The following is a 24118-nucleotide window of genomic DNA, read 5'->3' as shown; positions in this document are numbered from 1 at the left end:
GTTTAGAGTAAGATGGAGAATTTTGAAATAATTCTTCCTTTTAAGTTGACATTATTAATGTATATGTTTGTCGGCACCCTACTGACGTGTGAAAACGTGGTTGAAACAGTTTTTAAGTAAAAAAATAATGACCTACAGTGGAGAGCAATTACAAAGAAATTTTTCAGCACTCAAGTAATGGACCTTCCTCACTGGCCCTAACTTGGTGTTTAGATACATGCCAAGTACAGCACACACTCCACTTAATTTCCTTTGCTTCAACTTCCATTATAATTATGTTTCTTTTACAAATGGAATGCCAAATTGGCCTCCTTAGATGTTGGCCTTGCAGTTTAAAGAGTTTGTATAGTTCCTAAGATAGTAAATTATCTACCACAAATGTTCCAAACCATTTGGGGGGGGCTGAGATTTTATTTTCCATACTTTTTAGAATTATGACTTTAAAAAAAAGTTTCTGTGGTTGACAAGTAATCACTTTTCCTTAGGGTGGGCACTAGAATTTAATCATCTCCTGGTTCCAGATATGCCCCTTTACTAAGCTGAAGTCTGGATTAGTCATTTAGCCTTTCAAGCCTCAGTTTCCTTACCTCTGAAATGCAGATGAAAGTATCCACTATGCACACCTCCCAAGGTGAGCAGGGATCAAATAAGGTCATGTAAAAGCTTAAATATATTTCTAAATCCCAACCTTTGGGGAAGCCAGTTATGGTGAAGTCTAGAGAAAAATACTGGTTAGCGTTCTTCCAGTTCCAAGTACTAAAAGTACAATTTAAGCAGGATTAAGGTTAACAAAAATATATTGGTTCAATATGCAAAAATGAACTGAATTTCAAATCCTGGCATACCTTGTCTTATCATGCTTCACCTTATTGCACTTTGCACGTACTGCACTTTTTACAAATTGAAGGTTTGTGGCAACACTGAGTTAAACAAGTCTATTGGTGCTATTTTTCCAACAGCATTTGCTCACTTTGTGTGTCTGTGTCATATTTCAGTAACTTGCAATATTTCAAACTTTTTCAGTATTATTATATCTGATAAGGGACTTGTATCTAAGATATATAAACACTCTTACAACTCAAACATAAAAAGGCAAATACTTCAGTTTAAAAATGGGCAAAGGATCCAAGTAGATATTTCTCCTAGAAAGATATATAGTGGCCAATAAACACAAGGAAAGATGCTTGACATCATTATTCACCAGAGAAATGCAAATCATTATTCACCAGAGAAATGCAAATCAAAACCACAATGAGATATTACTTCACACACCCACTCGTATGGCTAGAATTTAAAAGTCAGATGATAATAAGTGTTGGCAAAGAAATGAGAACACTCACTGCTGATAGAATGTAAAACAGTGTGGCCACTTTGGAAAACAGTTTGGCAGTTCCTCAAACAATTAAACAGTGTTATCATATAACCCAGCTGTTCCACTCCTAGGTATATATACTCAAAATAAATGAAAACATAAGTCTACCCCAAAACTTGCACATGAATGTTTATAGAAACATAATTTATAATAAGCAAAAGCTGATAACGCAAATATCCATCAACTGATGAGTGGGTTAACAAAATGTGGTATATGTGTACAACAGAATATTATTTCACCATGGAAAGAAATTATACATGCCATAACATGAATTAACCTTGGAAACATTATGCTAAGTGAGAAGACACAAAATACCATATATTGTATGATTCCATTTATATGAAATGATCATAATGGGCAATTCTACAGAGACAGAAAGGATTCATGGTTTCTTAGGACTGGGGAGAAGGGGTGTGATAACTAAAGGGGATGGGGTTTCTTTTTGAAGTGATGAAAATATTCTAAAATTGACTCTGGTGATGATTGCACATATCTCTCAGTGTACAAAAATCCACTGAATTACATGCTCTAAATGGGTGAATTGTATGGTATCTGAATTATGCCTCAATACAGCTGTTTAAACAAAGATAGTGGCTCACATACTGAACAGTCTAGGGTCCAGACCCAGTCTCTCTCCCGTTCACAGCTCTTCCTCCCTCTGTTGGCCTTCTCACTTGGCGGCAGAGATGATGACCAGTGGCTCCCCGATGGTCTTTTACCACTATGTTACCCAGTTCAGGCTGCCATAACAAAACACCATAGGCTGAGTGGCTTAAACAACAGAGATTTATTTCTCATGGTTCTGGAGGTTGGGAAGTCACAGAGAAACGCTTCAGCAGGATTCAGTTCAGGTAAGGACTCTCTGCCTGGCTTACAGATGGTCACTTCCTCTCTGTGTCCTCCCATGGCCTTTCCTCAGTATGTGCATGTGTTGGGGGCTGGGGGGAATAACAGATTTTGGTGTCTCTTCTTCTCACAAGGACCCTAATCCTATAGGATTTGATGTCCACCTTTATGACCTCGTTTTTAAACTTAGTTACTTCCCTAAAGGCCCAATCTCCAAATACACTGGAAGTTAGGGCTCCATCATATGAATTTTGGGGGAGGCACAGGCATTCAGTCCATAAAAACCCCTTTTGCAAGCCCAGGTGAAAGACACACTTTTCACCCAAAGGTGCTAGTGAAACCTACAGCTGCCTGCTATTGGCTCAGTTTGGATCATAAGCTTGTTTTTGTAACAATCACTTTGAGTAGCCAGGCCAGAGTCAGGTGTCTACCCCAAAAGCCAGGATGGGGTTAGCCCCTCTAAAACAAGACAAGAAAAGAAGGAAATTATAAGCACTCATCAAAGAAAAGAGGCAAACTGAGGCCAAATAAATCCTAATGCCTACCCCACAGCGCAAGGCTACAAGTCAGAGAGTCTGTATGCCAGGCTTGCGTGGGGCAGAGGCCGTCTGTGTGACCAAGGGCAAGTCTTAAACCTCTCTATGGCCTTAGCATCCCCTGACGAGAGCATTGAAGATAAGGGGAGACAAGACGTGAAAGTCCTTAAGAATCAGAAAATCAGAACTCCCAGAACTGGAGGGTTAGGAGGAAACTTAGTGATGCTCTCACTTGACAAATGTTTAAAAATCTACTCTATAAATCAGATGTAAGACAGCCTGATATGAGAATCAAAATGGCTTTCACATCACTAGACTTAACGAAATCCATTTGCTAGTTGTAATAATTTTAAGCATGTCACTTCATCTCCCTTGGCCTCACTTTATTTTATGAATTAACTCATAATAATAATAATAATAATGGATGTATTAACTAGTTGGGGAGAATCCCTTCACAATGTTTATCATCACTGTGTACGTTTGAGATATCTTGCAATTTTAGTTGTCAATTATACATCAGTAAAACTGAAATAAAAAAACTCATAAAAACTATTCTTGAGATGAAATCTGCAAACGCAACACACTTTACAAATGCAGAGGCAGAAGTGACACACTCACATATAACTCAGATGAGCCATACAGATATAAGGATATTGGAGTTGCAACATAAGGAAATTTCTCTGGACTGTGACATCTCTAAGGAGAAGTTGTTGAGCAGGAAATGCTGCCTTCTTGTAAGTGGTCTGATTAGTGCAAAGCTCTGGACTTAGGTCACAGTTTGGAGCCTCGCTACATCATTTTGAGACCTTGTGCCTCTGAGGATCTTCTTCCTTGTCTATAAAATGGGGATGGCAGTGTTCACTTTGGCAGCACATATACTGAGATTGGACGGATACAGAGAAGATTAGCATGGCCCCTGTGCAAGGATGTCAGGAAAACGCCGTATTTTTTTAATGTATAAACAACAAGGATATATTGTACAGCACAGGGAATTATAGCCATTATCTTGTAATAACTTTTAATGGTGTATAATCTGTAAAAATACCAAATCACAATGCTGTACACCTGAAACTAAAATTGTAAATCAACTATACTTCAATTTAAAAAATGGGGATAATTCCTACTTAAGATATTCTAAGATTAAATAATGACGTAAAATGCCTGGCACCTAGTGGGTATTCAGTTAATAGAGGTCTTAACCTCCCCTTTCCCTCATCCGCGTGACAACAGCAGCCTTGGGGTTTCCTGCGGTAATTCTACCCCAAATGCTTTCCCAGGCAGTTCAGTTACTCGAAACTGGATGTTACTGAATTCCTCTGCCAGAGTCCATGTTAGTCTGAGAAAACCTGGAAACTTTTTCTACTCTGAGAGAGACAAAAATGTGCCAAAAAGAAAACAAGAGTATCTCCTCTGCTCCGGAGGGCAAGACCCTGAACTTCTTCCATCCTCAAAAGAGAATTGAAGTATAAACATTCAAGTCACAGACTTCACAGTCCACAGGAGCCACACGGGGGAGCCCCTGTCAGGATAAACACGGATTCCGCGGCCCCAAGCGCTCCTCTGCGGGCTAGGCGCGCGCTGCTCAGTGAGGCGCAGTCTCCACGTGAGGCTGCCCCGTGGGGCGGGGTCTCCCCGTGAGCGCGAGACGCGCGCTGCTCAGTGAGGTGGAGTCTCCAGGTGAGGGTAAGGCGCGCACCGCCTTATGGGGCGGGGCCTCCACGTGAGGGTAAGGCGCACGCTGCCCTGTGGGGCGGGGGTCTCCCCGTGAGCGCGAGACGCGCGCTGCTCAGTGAGGTGGAGTCTCCAGGTGAGGGTAAGGCGCGCACCGCCTTATGGGGCGGGGCCTCCACGTGAGGGTAAGGCGCACGCTGCCCCGTGGGGCGGGGTCTCCACGTGAGGGCGAGGCGCGCGCTGCTCAGTGAGGTGGGGTCTTCACGTAAGGGCGAGGCGAGCGCTGCCTTGTGGGGCGGGGCCTCCACGTGAGGGTAAGGCGCACGCTGCCCCGTGGGGCGGGGTCTCCACGTGAGGGCGAGGCGCGCGCTGCTCGGTGAGGTGCGGTCTCCACGTGAGGGCGAGGCGAGCGCTGCTCAGTGAGGTGCGGTCTCCACGTGAGGACAGGCGAACGCTGCCTTGTGGGGCGGGGCCTCCACGTCAGGGTAAGGCGCACGCTGCCCTGTGGGGCGGGGTCTCCCCGGGAGTGCTTGGCGCGCGCTGCTCAGTGAGGTGGGGTCTCCACGTCAGGGCGAGGCGCGCGCTCCTCAGTGGGGGGGGGCTCCACGTGAGGGCGAGGCGAGCGCTGCCTTGTGGGGCGGGGTTTCCACGTGAGGGTGAGGCCCACGCTGTCTCGTGGGGCGGGGTCTCCACGTGAGGGCGAGGCGCGCGCGGCTCAGCGAGGTGCGGTGTCCACGTGAGGGCGAGGCGCGCGCTGCTCAGTGAGGTGGGGACTCCACGTGAGGGCGAGGCGAGCGCTGCCTTATGGGGGCGGGGTTTCCACGTGAGGGCGAGGCCCACGCTGCCTCGTGGGGCCGGGTCTCCACGTGCGGGCGAGATCTGTCTTGCCTCTCCTCTAAACCGCAAAGAGCTGACGAGGTTCCCCGTAGCCAGTCTTCACTCCGCTCTGACTGGCATTTGATAAAACTGAAGTCAAAATATGGAAGAAAGATGTTTTTAAAACTATAAAAGGTGTTAAAGTTGCGTTATTTTCAAGACCCTCCCCCTCCAATTAAATAAATGGTGAAATTTGAGAACTGTCAAAAAGAAGACCGAAGGGTACGATCTAAGTCATAATTACACTTGTACTAACTGTAAGAAGAGGGCGCAGACAAGGAGAGAGAAGGGAACGAGGAGAGGAGGGCGGGCGGGCGGAACTATCAAGGTTTCTTCAGTTGGTCTGCACCAGAGTTGGGCGTGACCCGGGTTAAGCAGGAGAATCCCCCGCTCCATTTAGGACCTCTAAATGGAGGCGTATGTCAACCTTCAGTCTTCTGTTTCAGGAAAAGGACCTCTCAAAAGACTGGAGGTTTAACAACAAATGAGGATTTGCTTCAATTTGTGTATTTTTTGACACACAGTTTTCTCAGAACAGCGGGCACCTGTGGGTCCGAATTGTTCAATAATCCTCAAAGAACGAAAGCCACCGAGAACAGCGTTTAAAGGGCAGTTGAGATAACAGCCGGTGCCTGGACTTGGCCACGCGGGTGAGTAATTTCTTAAGTACTTTGACACCTAACTAAACACTGGCTCCTTTTCCTCTTCGACTTGAGCATTTCACCCCCAGCCCTATCGCCCTCTGTCAAGGGTGGGCTGGAGCCCCAGGGCTGCTCCTGACACGCTTTCCCCCAACTTGATTCTCGCGCCGAGTTTGGGGGTCACATCGCCTGGAATCGACCTTTTAAAAGTGCCTTAAAGGAGGGCGCCCTCGCCCAGCTGCCCAGCCCCCGGTATCCTTGGGTGTCATCTCGCGTTCTTCTCCTCCACTCCCTCCCCTTACACGATTCTACTCCTTTGTATTTACTGAGGACCTATTATGTCCCAGTCACTGTGCTAAGTATTAGGGATACAGCCACCAATAACCACTTATTAAATGACCCCTTCTGCAAATAATGATAGCCTAGTGATTAGCATGAAGGAAACAAAATAAATTCTTGAATTGAAATAGTAGTTGTGGCAGGTTAGGTCTCAAGAATTCAAGCATACATCTTATGCATATCATTACTGTGTAGTTGTTACCACTAGAGCACTAAATCAAATCACCCATTTCAGAAAGCTCCAGTCCTAATAAGGCTCCTGTTCCTGTAATTTCATTCATCCATTCTCCTGTTATCATCAGCCTTCCTCTCTATATAATTAATTTTTTCACTAATTAATTAATTCCAAAATCCTATATTGAAAACTCCTAGCTGTTCACAACTGAGATAAGCCACTGGAGATACGAAAATGAGTATGTCAGTTAAATTAATAGGGAAATCAAATATATAACAATGCCAGTGGCCCAAGAAAAAAGATGAGAGGGCTGCAGAAGGAGTTTGGCAACGGGTGTCAGAGAAGTTGACTTTTGAGATGTGTCATAAAGAAAGAGCAGGATTTTGCCAGTTGGGAAAAGTCATGAGTAATATTTACGTAACATTTTCTCATTCATAAAGTATGTATAAGAGCATGGGTTTGGGAGGCAGTTGGTCCTCAGGTACTTGGCAAGACAAGGCATTGATGGCAGATGCTTTTTCACAATGATAAAACAAATTCGTTCAGTTTTTAAATATTTCACCACTCCCACTTAGTTCCAAAAATGTACTGATACTACAGTATCGGTGAAGAAGTTGGAGTGGAGTGGAAAAGAGAAAGGATGTGAAAATCCAGGGGTAGCCCTAATAATTTGAATGTGTGCCATATACTCCTGATAGTATTAATACTTCACCTATCAGTCAAGGTTAAATGGAAAACAAAATAAACTACATGGTCCATAGGGTGCATACGATAAAAAAACCAGTTCTTTTGTTCATCATTCATTTCACTTATTCAGACATTCAGCAACATTAAGTGCCCACTATGTTGTAAGCCCTGCTTAAAGTCACTGCTCCTAGGGTGCTCCCAGAATGGTGTAAAACACAGAACAAAGCAAGTAGCTCCAGTGTCGGTGGTGAGGCTATGGCAGGGGCAAGTGGGTGAGCACAGAGGGCACAGCAGAGAGGAGGGACCCCTAATGCAGCCTGGTGGCACCAGAGAAAACTTCCCAGAGCAGTTGATTCTGAGCTTCCTCTTGAAGAGCAAGGTCAAGGACAGACCAGCTCATGAAACTGAGATGTTCAACTGCTTGGAAGCAAAAGCTCTGTGCAGATGGTTAATCTGGCTGGAGTAGAGAGTTAAAGACACAGGACAGTGGGAGCTGAAAATGAACCTAAAGAAGTTCATTTTCAGAATGACGTAATTAATATGAGAGGCAAAGAGACAAATGAGAAACCTGTTGTAATAATGTGAACTATATGATCATTTTGGCTAATCCACAAAGTCCGGGTCTGAGTTAGAGGACTAGAAGAGAATAAAGATTTGGACTTAGTTTTAAGTGGCCTTCGCTTGGGTGTGCTGAAGAATTTAGCAAAGAAACAGTGCAAAGGATACAAGTCAGTGGATGTAGCTCTGAGGTGGCCCTCTAGTTCCTCAGGAATGCACCCACCACGTTCAGGGGATATGGAGGGAGAGAGCCTTCGGGAGAGAGGAGCCCAAAAGCGTGGCCCACATCAGTACCCAAGGAAGGGTCCACCTCCTCCAGGTGCGGGAATCATTCCTCTGCCCTGACTTTATAATCCCGAACTCTTTCTTACCATCACGTTAGGATTAGAGCAGGCCTGACGTGGTCAGTCTCACAGTGTTGGAAATTGGAACTGATGGCATAGCTAATCTATTGGTTGGAGAGAGGTAGAAATTTGAGTTGCTTAGGAGGAAGACATCAATAAGATTGGGTGATGGATTATCCTGAGGGGTGAGCAAGAAGATGGCGTCACTCACGGTGCCCTGAGTGGTTGAGTATTTTCTTATTTCTAATTCAGAAGAGATGGGGGAGAAAGAGCTCACATCAACTGAACACTGTCCATATGTCACCTGTTTACATATTTTAACTTATTTAAATTTCACAACCCCTCTCTGAAGTGAATAGTATTATCCTCATAGTAGAGTTGAAGAGCAAGGCTTAGAGGGGCTGTGATCACAGTAAATAGCAGAGTCAGGACAGGAACCTGGGTCAGTCTCTCTGGAAAGCCACGTCTACACTTCTATTTCCTCTCACAAGAGGACCTTCCAGTATATTTATACTCAACTTCCCTGAAAAAATATGGTCTCCTGCAGTGAGCAGAAAATAATATTCCTTTCACTGTACTATACTGGTGACTTTCTTCTTCATCATTTTTTTAAGTTCAAGAGATAGCTCTTGTTTATCAGCTATTCCAGTACAACAAGTTCATCCAACAGAACATGTCAGCTCTCTGTGCAACCTGAGCTCATGTGCAGCTTTCTGCCAAGGAGCTAATGTTGTGCCGTGAAATAGGAGAGTATCTTTGATATTTTGGAATACTTAAGCCTGTTGGAGATAGGAGCATGACTTTTCCTTTATCTACATCCTGCTATTTGCAAGATAGTGATACCTTTTGGAAACTAACGATTATTTCCATAGATTTGTATCTTAGAGTGTACTTTTCTGGGATTAAGAGGAAAAAAACTCATATTCCATGTGATTTAGGAAGGGGAGAATTAAATGTAGAGCATTGCTTCCCTATTTTTGTTTCTTTAGCCGTGACACCTGAGAAAATTAATGGAAGTGATAAATCCAAAAGTGTCTCTTCTAAGGATCAGAAACAAATCCAATTGAGAAAGGAGAAAAAAAATGTGAAAAAGAAAATGAATATATCAAGTGTATAAAGTTTGAGATTATCAAATCATGCTCGAATTGCTAGAAATTTCAATACATAGGAATAAACATTTAATGAAGGATTATTAAAACTGACACAGCAAGAAATAGAAAACCTAAGTAAACAGTAACTGTGGAATGAAATCAGCATAATTTAAGTATTGCTTCTAAAGAAGGCTCTAGTCCCAATTGTGTTGGTAAATTATTTTGGTGTTCAATAGCTAATTGTCGTGTTGGGTTCCAGACCCTGAAACTTATCTTTAACTCATGTTCTAAACAGCTCCTTTATCTTCCTCCCGCATGCACACCTTTCCCCAGACTTGCTCGGCTTCCTGTTTCAATTTCACCATCCACCTGTGGCCCAAGCCAGAAACCTCGATGTCATCCTCACCTCATCCCCTAGTCTCTCCTCCTAACCACACTACATTCTATTGCCTTTAAAAACTCTTTCCCAGTATGTTTTCTGAATCTAAACTCTTTCAATTCTTCCTGCTACTCACTTGGTTCAATCCCCTGACATCTCTCTCTAGAACTATTGTAATGACCTTCCATCTGATACCCATGCCACCAGTGCCCACTGGCTCCCTCTACTGTAGGCTGGGGGTAATGTATATCTTCTCCAGAGAAGTTAATCCTGCACTACACTTTTAAAATCTTTTTGGGGCTTACCATTGCATGGGCATGGTTCAAGGGTAACAGGGTGAGCTGCTGAGAATTTAGTGCAACATAGTAGGAAAAATCAACCAAACTGCTTTCAATTTCTTTAGAAAAAGTACAGTACTCTGCCTATTTTGGTTAGGGAAGACTCTGCTATTACCATTCTAAATGCATTTCTAAATGGCTATTGCATTTCTAGATACTGTAGGAAAAGCAGAATCTTCTGTGATCTGGAGCCTACTAACTGAGCTTTTCTGAATTTTCCCATGAGGACCATTGTCAGGGAAAGGGGAAGGGAAAGGCTGGTTCTTGTTCTGGGGTTGGGGGAGGCTGACCCCCCAGTGTGGGCAGGGACTGGGGTGGGAGGGAGTTCTGGAGAGATACTTCCCTAAGGAGAAAGGACAAGATGGGTGTGCAAATGGAGTTGCTGCAGACTAGGGAATCAGGAATCCACTGCCAAATAACCCTGTGAACAGAAACTTTGAGTCAGGGATGGCTGGGTTGGAAGACAGGGAGGGGAGTGGATTTGAAGCATTTGGCTGCAGAGCTTGGAAACCTAGTAAAGCTGTCAGTGGCTTGGGTTTGGCCTGCGAGCTGTTCACCTTTGAATCAACCTCTGGAACCTGGGCAAGCCAGCACTTGGAGAAGGAACCAGCCACTGGTGTAGACCAAAGAGCTGAGGCCCTTCCCTAATTTCCTGGGCTACATAAACCCCAGACTCCAGGGCAAACCCAAAGAAGAGGGCATGGCTTCTGAAAACTAATGAGGTTATTGTAGCCATCAACATACCACCTTTTTACTACAGTTGTTGTTGAACTACTGGGATTGAGTTGTATTTTTCAGAAGCCATAGAGCACACTATGCAGTGACAGTCTTACCTGAAGAATCAAGTCAAGCCAAGAGAGGCAAAGGAGAGAGAAGGAAAGGTAGAGACAGAACCTTAGAGTCTCTGCTTTTACACAAACTTGAGTCCCTGAACTGAGCTGTCTTCCTGGACTTCTTTTTCTGTTAGTGTGCTTTAGGTTCTATTCCTACCACTGAAGAAGATCTAACATAAAAGGAAAACACTGAGGAATGTGGAAGGGAGGTCATTATCTGAATTCACAGCTGAGGACATGGAAATAAGTGTACCCTGTGGAAGAAACTCAATAGATAAGGCATGAGTAAAAGACAAAGGCCACCGTAGAGAGAGGGTTATACTGGGAAGCTGCATTTGTGAAGGGAAGGACTTTCACTCAAAACAGAGATTGTTTGGCAGGAGCAATTAGATTTTAACAAACTCTCCAGGTGATTCTGATGCACTAAAATTTGAGAACCACTCTTCTAGTGAGTGTTTCAATACATAATACATCTGTGCTTCCCTATCTTCAATTTTCTGAAAAAAACCAACTGTGAAATTTACAGTCAAGAATGCTAAACTCACAGGTGCATGGATAGTAAACAAAGGATTATCTTTACTGATGGAACAGCCATAGAGAAAGACTACCTGAAAGAGTTAGGTCATACCTCTGAGATTAGTACCACGTAGCTAAGAGGAGATGCTGATTAAAATCAACAGATTTTAAAATTCAGGAAAAAGAACAAAAAAAAAGAAACAACAAAAAAACTAACTTCCATTCTTCACAATTCACTGTTTCCCAGAAGGAAGAATGAATGCAAGACTTTTAGCCATAAAAGCAGTCTTTCACAATCCATGAACCTTTCTTGGAGTATAACTTTCCATCCTACTACCCCCACCTCAATTCCCAAATAGTTCGTGTCATCTTTTAAATGTCTTGACTAGTTAACACTTCTAGGAACCTCAAAGGAGTTTTCATGGCTTAAGCAAAAATGTTGTGTGCTTGAAATAAAAATAACCTGTGTTATATTGTTCATACAGATAAACTCTTAAAGCTCACTCCTTTTCAAACTGTGATGACCTCCTTTTAAAAATGGGTTACTTGGGACTTAATTTTAAAAGAGCAAATGCAATCATATCTTACAGTAGTAGTTGTTATATGTCTTCTGTGTACTATATGTAAATCAAAAACACACTGCCTCCTTACTTTTAAAAGTTTTTGCTCTGTTATTAGAGATATGAGCTGGATATGAAATTATCCTGTAAACTACTTCCCTTTTTCAGACTAAGTTAACACTTCCAGAATAAAATCTCCACAATTCTCTACCCCCAAAGCTTAATTAGCAGTATTCTAATGAAATTTTGACAAGTACCGAGTCTGGGAGGTCTGTTTTTGCATTCAGTATCCATGGATCACTGATCCTATTCTGTGGATTAAACAAGTAAATTTCATTTGTAGCTGTGGGCAGAGTATCTTGCTAATTGGCATTCATATCCCAGAAAAGTGGAACAAAGGATATGTGTTAACAAGACACCATCATTTTTGGGAATGAGTTCCTGATCTGTGAGGACAGCAGCCACAAGTAAGGCTGCAGGAGGAGACATATTCAGAAGTCTTCACATTTTCCTCTAAAACAGTAGTTTCAAACTCTTAACCTTGTGTAACACAAAATTCAGTTGTAGCTTCAAGGGGAAAAAAATGGGCTGAAGTTCTTAATGCTACCATTTAATAGCCTACCTGAAACTCCTGTGCCACACGTAAAACAGGTCTATAACCATTGCCTCCAGACTCTATAAGAAGACTGAGTTCTTCAGGTATTTTAGCAGTCTACAAAAAAATGTATTTCTAACTGATTAACCCACCAATACCTTTTATGTATCTACTATCTGAACTAGCTAAAAAGTACTTTCTGATGAGTGCATCCTAGGACTTCTGCTGTCTTTACTCAGATAGTTAAACTACCATCTATTTCCTCTGATCCTACAGACATCCTGTTGATACATAAACAAAGACAAAAGTGTATCAAAGCATTTATCTTTTATTCCCAGTGAAAGAACAAAAAAACCCTGCTGGCTCAAATATGTAATTACATTCCTGTTTTGAAAACCACTGGATGCTCTGATGGTAAATGCCACATTCATAGCTGCCTTTGAATTCTCATAAACACCCCATACACATAAACAAGTGAGCAAACTGGCCCAAACAGCAGCTTATTGGAGAAAAAGCAAAAAGCAAAGATCATACAATGGACACTTACATTTGTTTCAGATCTATTAGGTAGCCTGTGGCCAATCTATACTTGTAACTGTAATTTGCATTACCTGAGCACACACTTGCTGGGCAGATAAATATGAGTAGTTTGGAGATGACCAACCTATTCCAGCCATTAAGTTATGGATCGGGCAGCAGTGAATGTATAATGGCGACATCCCTGAAGATGAAAGATCTGTGCTCTAGGCCAACATCCTTTGTTGACATGACCTTGGGAATTTGCTACAATGCTCCAAGCTAAATAGTAGAAGAGAGAGAAATAGCTATCCTGAACATATAACACACCTACTGTAATGTTCAAATGATAAAGTGAAAATGCTTTGTAAAACTGTAAATTAGCTTTGCCAAAAATCTTAGAAAGAAAAGAATCAAATTATACTCAGGGGCTATGAATCCATTTTAATCTTCTAGTTTCCTCATTCATAACCATGTGATTTTAACCAAAAGACAAAGCAGAATTAGAAAAGTTAAATCATTTACAAAATATCAAAATGAGCTGCATCTGATATGGCTCAGTCTCACTGTCAATATAACTAGTGATTATTCCAAAGGCTTAAGGATAGTGAAAAATTTCAAACAACTTTTCCAAGGCATGAATATTAAAGTAAAAGCCATTTAAAACACTCAGACATCCATGAAGTAAATTGTATAAATGTGGTTAAATCACAAAGTTGACATAGATTTATAAAATATAAGAGTAGACATTAAATTGTTTTAATGAATCCACTTCCTTTATTGCAGTAACCTCTGTACAAAGCAGCAACTGCAATACTCAACAGTAAAACATTAGAAAAGCATTTCTGTGACAGTTATAGTACAGTATTATCAAAATATTACATTTTCAAACTTAGTACATAAACATCCACCAGAGCTCAAATCTTTAAATTATTTTTCCATAGCTTTTAAAAATATGTAATGTCAGAAAGCATAAAAAAAGAATGTAAAAGGAAACCTAAAATACAAATGAAATAATGTAACAAATAAATATCTGATTTAATTAACTGTTAATAATCACCTTAACACCACCATTCTCTAAACCCACTGAATTTTTACCTATAGAAATAATGACGTGTCATATGCCATTACATAATTATTTATTTCCAAGTTATCACCAATGATTAGAACTTAAAAAATTTTGGCATTAAAATAATGAAATTCAGCATAAATAAAATAGAGTAGAATAGCTTCAACACTAGCTAGCATCTCTAAGAATTAATTGCTGAAATTTATTAGAGCACTACAACAACCTTGAAAATTTTGACCTGGTATCTAGTGTTAAGTGAAAGTAATGCATTATTTTTTAAAGTGAAAAGCTTCTTAACATTATTTCACAGACAATATTACCCTCCCCCATTATGCATATTTAGATATATTTTATGTACTTTATACACATATGTATGATGCACGACATTTGGTTCCTGCAGTATAGATCACAATGATGTTTTCCTGAATGGGAAAAACTTAAAAAAAAAAAAAGTATGTGTACCTGTGCACATTTCAAGATAGCAGCACTCAGTTATGCCCTATTAACCATTTTAAAAGTTCAAACATATTGTTTACTGAATAATATGACATTTCTACTGTCTTTCCCTCCAAACCCTACAAAACCTCCAATAAATGGTACAATGCTATGAGTTATAACATTGGAAAAAACTGTTAGAAAAACAATTACCTCATTCTCTTAACATTCTGAATTTAAAATTATTATCAGATCTCCTCTATGGTGTTAACTTAGTTCATACTCATGCAGCAAAAATATTGCACTACTGAACAACAGTAGTAATTTTATAGATTTCTATCAAGATTCATGAAAACCTACATAAACTCTGCACCAGTGAAACTTATACCAATGAACACACTGAACAGTACTTTAGATGAAATGTTCTCCATTTTCTAACTGAATGATAACTGTGTGAAGTTATATGCCCTTCAAACGATCACCTTTCTTCTCCATGAAACCTGTCTTTCAATCTGTGAACTCATGTTTACTGAAACAAAAAATATAATCTGATGAATCTTGATCACTTTAAAATGCAAAAAACCAGCAACATGTCATTATAAATACACATATGCATCTGTGTATGCATATACATATACACACACACACACACAGATATGTAGACATATTATCCCTTGAAATGTTTCTAGGAAATCCTTCCTTGAATAAAAAATGAAAAACTTCACATTAATAATTGCATATAAAGCTTTTAGTAACAGTACATAATGCACTGTCAAAACGGTACTAGTAGACTATGATGTCAAAACAGACATTTCAAAAGCACAAACTGGCAGTTTTTCTTAACACAAAAGTTTTAAAGTATTAAGAATGGATTAAATTTAAATGTTCAGAATAATCTGTTCAAACCTGAGTATATTAATTAAGACTATGAGCTTGACAATTGAATGAATTGAGCCTAAAAACATTTCACTAAGAAACCAGTGGTCCATTTAACCATTCAATGAAACACTAAATATTTTAATTATTTATAAAAAGGATGATACAGTGATATTCCATGTGTTTATTGAAATATTCTATTAAACAACAATGCTTTGTCTAATTTTCCTCCAGAAAAGTCTTTTAGCATTTCGTAAAAGTTCCTCAGATTTGAGGAAAACTCTAAATTAGGACAGATCTTTCTTCTAATAAATACAAACGATCTTAAAGATTTTTGTCTAACGATCTTAAAGATTTTTGTCTAAAGAATGACAATATGTGATTTTTCAGCATGGTATATAGAAGTACTGGATAAATCTTCAACCTTCCCTAAGGTTTCAAGAAATAGTAATCAAATAAGATATAAATAACAGCCAATTAGAGGTTTAAAAAAAAGAAGTCTATTTGGCCTTTTTTCCCCTAGATCTACATTGATACAGATTCATGAAAACCTAAACTTGGGGTCACTTTTTGGTTCCCATTTTTTTTCTTGCATTTTCATTAACTCGCCCTAATTCTCACCTTTAATATCTAACAGACACCTTTACAAAAGTAATAGAAAACATACAGTACTCAACACTAATTGGTCAATGGAAAAAGAAAAGCAGTGTCCATTTTATTTTCAGGTGAAAGAGACTAGAAATAAAAATAGCTGAAGGCAAAGTTTGACATTCTACAAATTTATAAAAGAGGATATAGTGATGAAATTTGGTTAATTTCAGAAGGCACCTCAAGGCTAAAGGCTTTTTGTACTCCTTTCATCAATCAAAAACTAACACACTTTTATTGCTATTCAAGTAGCAAAGGAAAACTTTACTCTCACAAGCTTCAGTCCAACAACAAGGAATCATCATTCACTAAGATAGAGATAAGGAATTGACTAAAACTGAAGTCTCCATACACATAGCAATGGAGCAACTTCTCTGTGTGCTTTCAAATTAATGAAATAGTGAAAATAAGTCAGTTTGCCATTGTGATGTTAACGTGTCATTGAAGATTTCAGTGATAGCAGTTACTTCACTAGGCACTGAAGTACCGTCTGGAGGGCTGTCCACTGTGCAGACAGAACATTTAAGAATAGAAGGTAAGGACACTCTGATGATTCCCACGGACTAGGAGAATTGGTGGTAGGTCCTTGGATAGAGCTTCTAACCATGCCATGTAGAGAGCACTAGACACAGCACCTTTTCGTGCAACTGGGAGACTCCTGGTATCAAAAAAAGAAAGGAAATTAGACAATGCATTTACGTTGAGAAGAATAAAATGTAAGAATTACAAATTAAGTCACAGTAATAGTAACTAAAAATTACTATAGTTACAGAATATTTTTGAGTGCAGGGAAATTCTGCATATAGTGTAGTAACTACTATACTCACATATAATTATTCCCATTTTTTTCAAGTTTGAACAAAATATTTCTCAAAAATAAGAATAGCAAATAAATATTTCTATAAACCCTAACACATTTGGTATCTAACATTAAACCTCAAATTTCCCCTTAGAATTCTTTTAGATAGAAATTCTTCTATCTGAATTTCGATAGTGGTATCTATACATGGATAAATGAAATTCAAACATAATTCTACATATTAATGTTCAATTTCCTTTATCTCTCTGGACTCTTCATTTCCATTTGTACATAGTGATAGTATGTCCAGTTGCTCCACAGAGTGTCTCTCTCCAGCTTTCTATGTTTTAGCGACTTCCATTACAGATACTTATCATCAGCAAAATCTGAAATTTTCTGGTGTATTAAATATTTGTTGTTAATCAAACTAACAATCCTTTGGTATTACTTTATTTCATCATTTGGCATGTTTCAGAGATCTGAGCCTTCTTTACCTATATAAGGACCCAGGCTCCAGGACTGAGATAATTTGGGTTCAAGAAAGATCTAGCTAACCTGGTTTAGTGGAGGAAAAGCCAGAGTAAGCATAAGCATCGATATTCAATGTGAAGACAATGCGTTTAGATGTAAATTTTGTGTGTGGGAACTTGGTGGGAATTGAGATAGGAACTACTTTTTAAATTTAATCCTCCACGTAACTTGATGGAGTTATTTCTATGAAGAAGCTGCCTGGGATCGACGTTTTAACTTGCAGCCCTCATACCCCACAAATGTTGATGGCTATGCTGTGGTGTTTCCAAAGCTAAGGGATTTTTTAAAAGTGGGAAAAAGGATAAAGGAAAAATCGCAGATTAAACTATTATGATAAAGAAGTACTTAGATTCATGCAAGCTTAAGGTTAATATTTTTGTTTTTCTTTCCTCCCATCTTAAATGATTTCTTCATATGTTTAAAGCAACGTATATTTAATAAGTATTTTTCCTCATAACCACAAAGTCATTATGGATGTTATATATACTTGGTAATAGAAATGAATCCTAATTGAATTATCATAAAATGAATACCCAAGGAAATCTTTGTATAGGTATTACTTACATGACAATGATATTAGCTGTGTTTGAATGTTCCTTTAATAATTCATTTAACCTGATCTGCCGGTATGTCTGAAATAAAACAGAACAAAGTCATTACTAGACCTTTTGAAAACTGGAATTTACCCTGGTTCATAAAGCTATTAAGTAGACAAAAAGAAACCAAAATCAATTTTGGTATAATAAAAATATCTTTTCCAGAATTTTAAAAAAATTAATGCTTTGCACTATCCAAATATAATTACAACTTAAAGTAGATTTAGTTTACACCACTGGTTCCTCTCATAACCAACTGCAGTTCTTTTTTTTTTTTTAACATCTTTATTGGAGTATAATTGCTTTACAATGGTGTGTTTCTGCTTTATAACAAAGTGAATCAGTTATACATATACATATGTTCCCATATCTCTTCCCTCTTGCGTCTCCCTCCCTCCCACCCTCCCTATCCCACCCCTCTAGGTGGTCACAAAGCACCAAGCTGATCTCCCTGTGCTATGCGGCTGCTTCCCACTAGCCATCTGTTTTACGTTTGGTAGTGTATGTATGTCCATGCCACTCTCTCACTTTGTCACAGCTTACCCTTCCCCCTCCCCATATCCTCAAGTCCATTCTCTAGTAGGTCTGTGTCTTTATTCCTGTCTTGCCCCTAGGTTCTTCATGAACTTTTTTTTTTTCCTTAGATTCCATATATATGTGTTAGCATACGGTATTTGTTTTTCTCTTTCTGACTTACTTCACTCTGTATGACAGACTCTAGGTCCATCCACCTCACTACAAATAACTCAATTTCGTTTCTTTTTATGGCTGAGTAATATTCCAACGTATATATGTGCCACATCTTCTTTATCCATTCATCTGTTGATGGACACTTAGGTTGCTTCCATGTCCTGGCTATTGGAAATAGAGCTGCAATGAACATTTTGGTACATGATTTTGAATTACGGTTTTCTCAGGGTATATGCCCAGTAGTGGGATTGCTGGGTCATATGGTAGTTCTATGTTCAGTTTTTTAAGGAACCTCCATACTGTTCTCCATAGTGGCTGTATCAATTTACATTCCCACCAAGAGTGCAAGAGGGTTCCCTTTTCTCCACACCCTCTCCAGCATTTATTGTTTGTAGATTTTTTGATGATGGCGATTCTGACCGGTGTGAGATGATATCCCATTGTAGTTTTGATTTGCATTTCTCTAATGATTAATGATGTTGAGCATCCTTTCATGTGTTTGTTGGCAATCTGTATATCTTCTTTGGAGAAATGTCTATTTAGGTCTTCTGCCCATTTTTGGATTGGGTTGTTTTTTTTGATATTGAGCTGCATGAGCTGCTTGTAAATTTTGGAGATTAATCCTTTGTCAGTTGCTTCATCTGCAAATATTTTCTCCCATTCTGAGGGTGGTCTTTTCATCTTGTTTATGGTTTCCTTTGCTGTGCAAAAGCTTTTAAGTTTCATTAGGTCCCATTTGTTTATTTTTGTTTTTATTTCCATTTCTCTAGGAGGTGGGTTCAAAAGGATCTTGCTGTGATTTATGTCATAGAGTGTTCTGCCTATGTTTTCCTCTAAGAGTTTGATAGTGTCTGGCCTTACATTTAGGTCTTTAATCCATTTTGAGTTTATTTTTGTGTATGGTGTTAGGGAGTGTTAGCATTTCATACTTTTACATGTACCTGTCCAGTTTTCCCAGCACCACTTATTGAAGAGGCTGTCTTTTCTCCACTGTATATTCTTGCCTCCTTTATCAATGATAAGGTGACCATATGTGCATGGGTTTATCTCTGGGCCTTCTATCCTGTTCCATTGATCTATATTTCTGTTTTTGTGCCAGTACCATACTGCCTTGATTACTGTAGCTTTGTAGTATAGTCTGAAGTCAGGGAGCCTGATTCCTCCAGCTCCGTTTTTTCTTTCTCAAGATTGCTTTGGCTATTCGGGGTCTTTTGTGTTTCCATACAAATTATGAAATTTTTTGTTCTAGTTCTGTGAAAAATGCCAGTGGTAGTTTGATAGGGATTGCATTGAATCTGTAGATTGCTTTGGGTAGTATAGTCTTTTTCACCATGTTGATTCTTCCAATCCAAGAACATGTTATATCTCTCCATCTGTTTGTCTTGTCTTTAATTTCTTTCATCAGTGTCTTATAGTTTTGTGCATACAGGTCTTTTGTCGCCTTAGGCAGGTTTATTCCTAGGTATTTTATTCTTTTTGTTGCAATGGTAAATGGGAGTGTTTCCTTAATTTCACGTTCAGATTTTTCATCATTAGTGTATAGGTATGCAAGAGATTTCTGTGCATTAATTTTGTACCCTGTTACTTTACCAAATTCATTGATTAGCTCTAGTAGTTTTCTGATAGCATCTTTAGGATTCTCTATGTATAATATCATGTCATCTGCAAACAGTAACAGCTTTACTTCTTCTTTTCTGATTTGGATTCCTTTTATTTCTTTTTCTTCTCTGATTGCTGTGGCTAAAACTTCCAAAACTATGTTGAATAATAGTGGTGAGAGTGGGCAACCTTGTGTTGTTCCTGATCTTAGAGGAAATGGTTTCAGTTTTTCACCATTGAGGACGATGTTGGCTGTGGGTTTGTCATATATGGCCTTTATTATGTTGAGGAAAGTTCCTTCTATGCCTACTTTCTGGAGGGTTTTTATCATAAATGGGTGTTGAATTTTGTCGAAAACTTTTTCTGCATCTATTGAGATGATCATATGCTTTTTCTCCTTCAATTTGTTAATATGGTGTATCACACTGATTGATTTGCAAATACTGAAGAATCCTTGCATTCCCGGGAGAAACCCCACTTGATTATGGTGTATGATCCTTTTAATGTCCCACTGCAGTTCTTGATACATATGTCTTAAGTTATTTTTTAAAAAAATCACATGGAAGATTAATGAAAAGGAAGCAGGAGAGAAAGAATACCTTGGTCTTATAAAGTTCAAGCTCATTATCTGTTATTCGCCATGGTTCATCTTCTTTCATTTTATCTGCAATATCTTGTTCTTTATCATCTTCATGAAGTCTGTATGGCTCAATCATTTCATCAAAAGCTACAATACTTAGAAAAACAGAATACAGGTAATTAACCTTATGCTGAATTACTTAACAGTAAGATCTTAAACACTAAATCATAACTTGAAAAGTTAGTGTAATTATAACTATAGAAGTTAGTGTTTTCCAACCATCGTGCTCCCTTCCATACTCTGACTATAACAATCACTCTGGCAATTTATTTTGAAAATAGCAATCACTAGTTTCTCTAACTGGTTAGAAATTTAGAATCATATTCATAATAAAAGAACTGAAATTTTAACTGCTAGTGCAGGTTTCCTTGTATCTGCCCCTGCTCCTATACCCCAGCCCGCCAACCTAAATAAATTTTATCACATAAGCCAAAATGATCCTGTTAAACAATAAGTCTAATTGTGTTACTCCTTTACTCAAAACACTCAATTGCTTTCCCAGTTCAAGTACCACTGAAGAGAAGTAGTGTAAGAAAAGGTACTAGAACATTTTGAAGGGAGGAAAGGGCAGATATTAAACATTTAAGATCCAGAATTAAGCTGTAGGTCCAAAGATACTAAAAAGGACAAAAGATAGTGGAAGAACATGAACAGCATTCTAAACCTCTATGAATGTGAAAAACATATTTTTCAGAACTAGTCTCATACAAATCTCCTAGTATATATTCTTCTATAAGAGAAAAAAATGTCTCCCTGACTACAACCTTACAAGGTATACCTTACTGTTCTCTACTTAAAATGAATTCTTTATACCAGCTTCATCATATATTCAACATATATCTGAAAGTAATTAAAATTATGTACAGTAATATAAATATATATAATTATAACAACTTCCATATACCATTCCCAGGTAGAATAGTCCACAAGTCTACTTTTCTTTGACTCTTGAGAATTGTGAATGCAATTACTATAGGCAAATTCTTAGATTTATTTTTTTCCCTATTTCAGTAAAAAAACAAAATAGTGGAAAGTATTACACATGTGGAGTAAGGACTGAGTGGTCATAATGAACAATGGAAATTTAAAGAACCATGTGGAATTTCTGTGGCACTAATGATTTTCAAAAACTACTTGTAAATCAGTAATTGAATTCTTCTCTAAATATTAAAAACCCTTTAGACTTACTTCAATATCTGCAATAGGCATGCCAACTATCTGCTAGATTAAAAACAAGCTGACTTCACATGTAACTAACAGCAGGCAAAGTCCCCAGGTAATTAGTTTAAGTTAAATGATCTGTTAGCATGTCTGAGTAGGTCATCCATAAAAGAATCAGAAATTTATACAAAGTAATTAATCCAATAACTTACTTTTCTTTCTTTGGTTTAGTATTAATATCTCCTAAGACCATGATATCAGAGAAGTCTATCCGGAACTTGCTAAGCAAAGTAGCCATCCTAGAACAAAGCATTGAGACACATGAAGGATGTATATAGAAGTATTCTTATTCTATTTAGGGCTGAATCGATAGGTACTAAACAGAGTCCATCTGAATTAACTTACAAAGTAGACATCTAAATTCTGAGTAGAAACTTGTGTTGTATTCTTTTACTTTCTCTGAATCTCTCCTTAGTATCCAATAATGAATGGACAGAGCAAGACATTAATAATGAAATCTGAATGGCAACTAGTTTTTTTAAAGTTAATTTTAGTCAAATTATATTGGTAAGTATATGTATTTCAGTAAAAGCTAGTAAACAGTTATTTTAAAATTATTTTTGGATTATTCTTCTATCCACAAATAATGCATATTTCAAGGTCCAACTCTGACTTTTCGGGCAAAACTGAAGCTATAACTGATGGCAGATTAAGTTCACAGCTTTTTTTTTTTTTTTTTTTTTTTTTAAACTGGGACAAACGTGAAAAGGAGCTCCAATAAGCCTCTAATTTTTCAGTAAATAAATACCTTTTTGGAGGCAGAGTTGGCAATTAAACTTTGGTGGTAACAACAAAAAAGTTGAAACACACATACAGGAAAAGCAATTAACAAAACAGGATTTTATTTTTAATAAAATGAGTTTTCTAAATTAAGGTAACAGAAAACAAACAAGCTATAGGTTTAACTTTTAAATTACTAGTATTTCTTGCATAATTCATGATTTGAAATGTATAAACACTTAGCTCAACTCCAGTGTAAAGCTACTAAGTGCCTAATATGTGTTATAGGACCCACAAAACTCAAATCTAAGATAAGAAAATAATTCAAGCCTCAGAATGTAATGATTGGTATCAAGTATATCGTGTTTCAGGAAGGGAATGTAACAACTAGAAAGAAACAGGGAAGGCGTTATGAGGAAGGTGACAATAAGTACTGGGGTTTTAAAGAAGGGAGTTATTTTAACAGAGAAGGGAGGAGGCAAGTGAAGAACTATTTGTAGTAGACAGATGAGAGCAGGCAAAGAAGTGAAAGTCTGAAATCATATGTTTGTTTAGAGCAGATGTAGAAATGTAAACTGAAGTACAAGGCGTATTTGGGGGAATAGGAGATATAGACAGAAAGGAAACAGGAGGACAGATTGTAAAGGGCCCTGTCGCCTAGACTCTCTGTGGTGTGTAACAGAGAAGTTAAAAATATTTGGGGCAGAGGCATCACATGATCAAAGCTTTGCTTTCTAAATGTGAAATTGGGAGCAATATGCATGATATATTACGAAATGATCAGAGATGAGACACAGTGTACTTAGAGAAGCAATGAAACCAGAACTAGAATTGTGACAGGACAGACAGAAATAAGAAAATGGACAATGCCATCCTGCATTTCTGTTGTCTAGAAGTCTACAAAATATAACACATATACAAATATCACTTTTGTGTATTTTTTACCGATTTTTCTTTTTAAAAAAGGCTGCTTAACACTTTGATGCTGCAAGTATTTAATAAAGATTTTCTAAAATGTTAATATGTTAAAAAATATTACATATAAGTAAAACCAAGAATCTAAACTGAAACGTTAAGACTAAAAGAGAATGAGGTTTTACTTGTTTAACTAGACTTTTCAGCTTCACTACAGAACAGAGCAACATGACTGACATTTTCTGTGTTGTCTAATTGTTATCCCTATCAAATCTATATTGAAATAATGAAGTACTACTAGATAAATGCCCATCAATTTAAAACAGACTTACGCTCTCCGGTCATGGTCTATTCTGTTTATTTTTCCACCAATGAATACTCTGATCTTACAATCTTTCCACTTTTTCTTGGTAGTCAGAAGATAAGGTATCAATAAGGTCAAACCTGAATCATAAAAATATAACAAATCACTTATTAAAACACTAATTTCTCAATTAAGAACTTTT

General features: G+C 38.3%; 1 protein-coding gene across 1 annotated transcript in view; it reads right to left on the bottom strand.

The window, feature by feature from the left end:
• Positions 1–13650: 13650 nt before the first annotated feature.
• Positions 13651–24118, bottom strand: part of SLC12A2 (solute carrier family 12 member 2) — a gene marked incomplete at its 5' end in the record, with an annotated part of 108823 nt that continues 98355 nt past the window's right edge. The window contains 5 exons of the mRNA XM_082650205.1: positions 13651–16559; positions 17796–17863; positions 20716–20851; positions 22130–22216; positions 23945–24056. Coding sequence (XP_082506331.1) covers positions 16424–16559; positions 17796–17863; positions 20716–20851; positions 22130–22216; positions 23945–24056 — 539 coding nt within the window. The 3' untranslated portion in view covers positions 13651–16423. The remainder of the gene's footprint in view (positions 16560–17795; positions 17864–20715; positions 20852–22129; positions 22217–23944; positions 24057–24118) is intronic.

This window comes from Grampus griseus, assembly GCF_964374135.1.
Source record: "Grampus griseus genome assembly, chromosome: 3".
In the NCBI taxonomy this organism is placed as follows: Eukaryota; Metazoa; Chordata; class Mammalia; order Artiodactyla; family Delphinidae; genus Grampus; species Grampus griseus.
The sequence above is the reverse complement of the archived record's forward strand: the minus strand, read 5'-3'. Positions and strand labels throughout refer to the sequence as shown.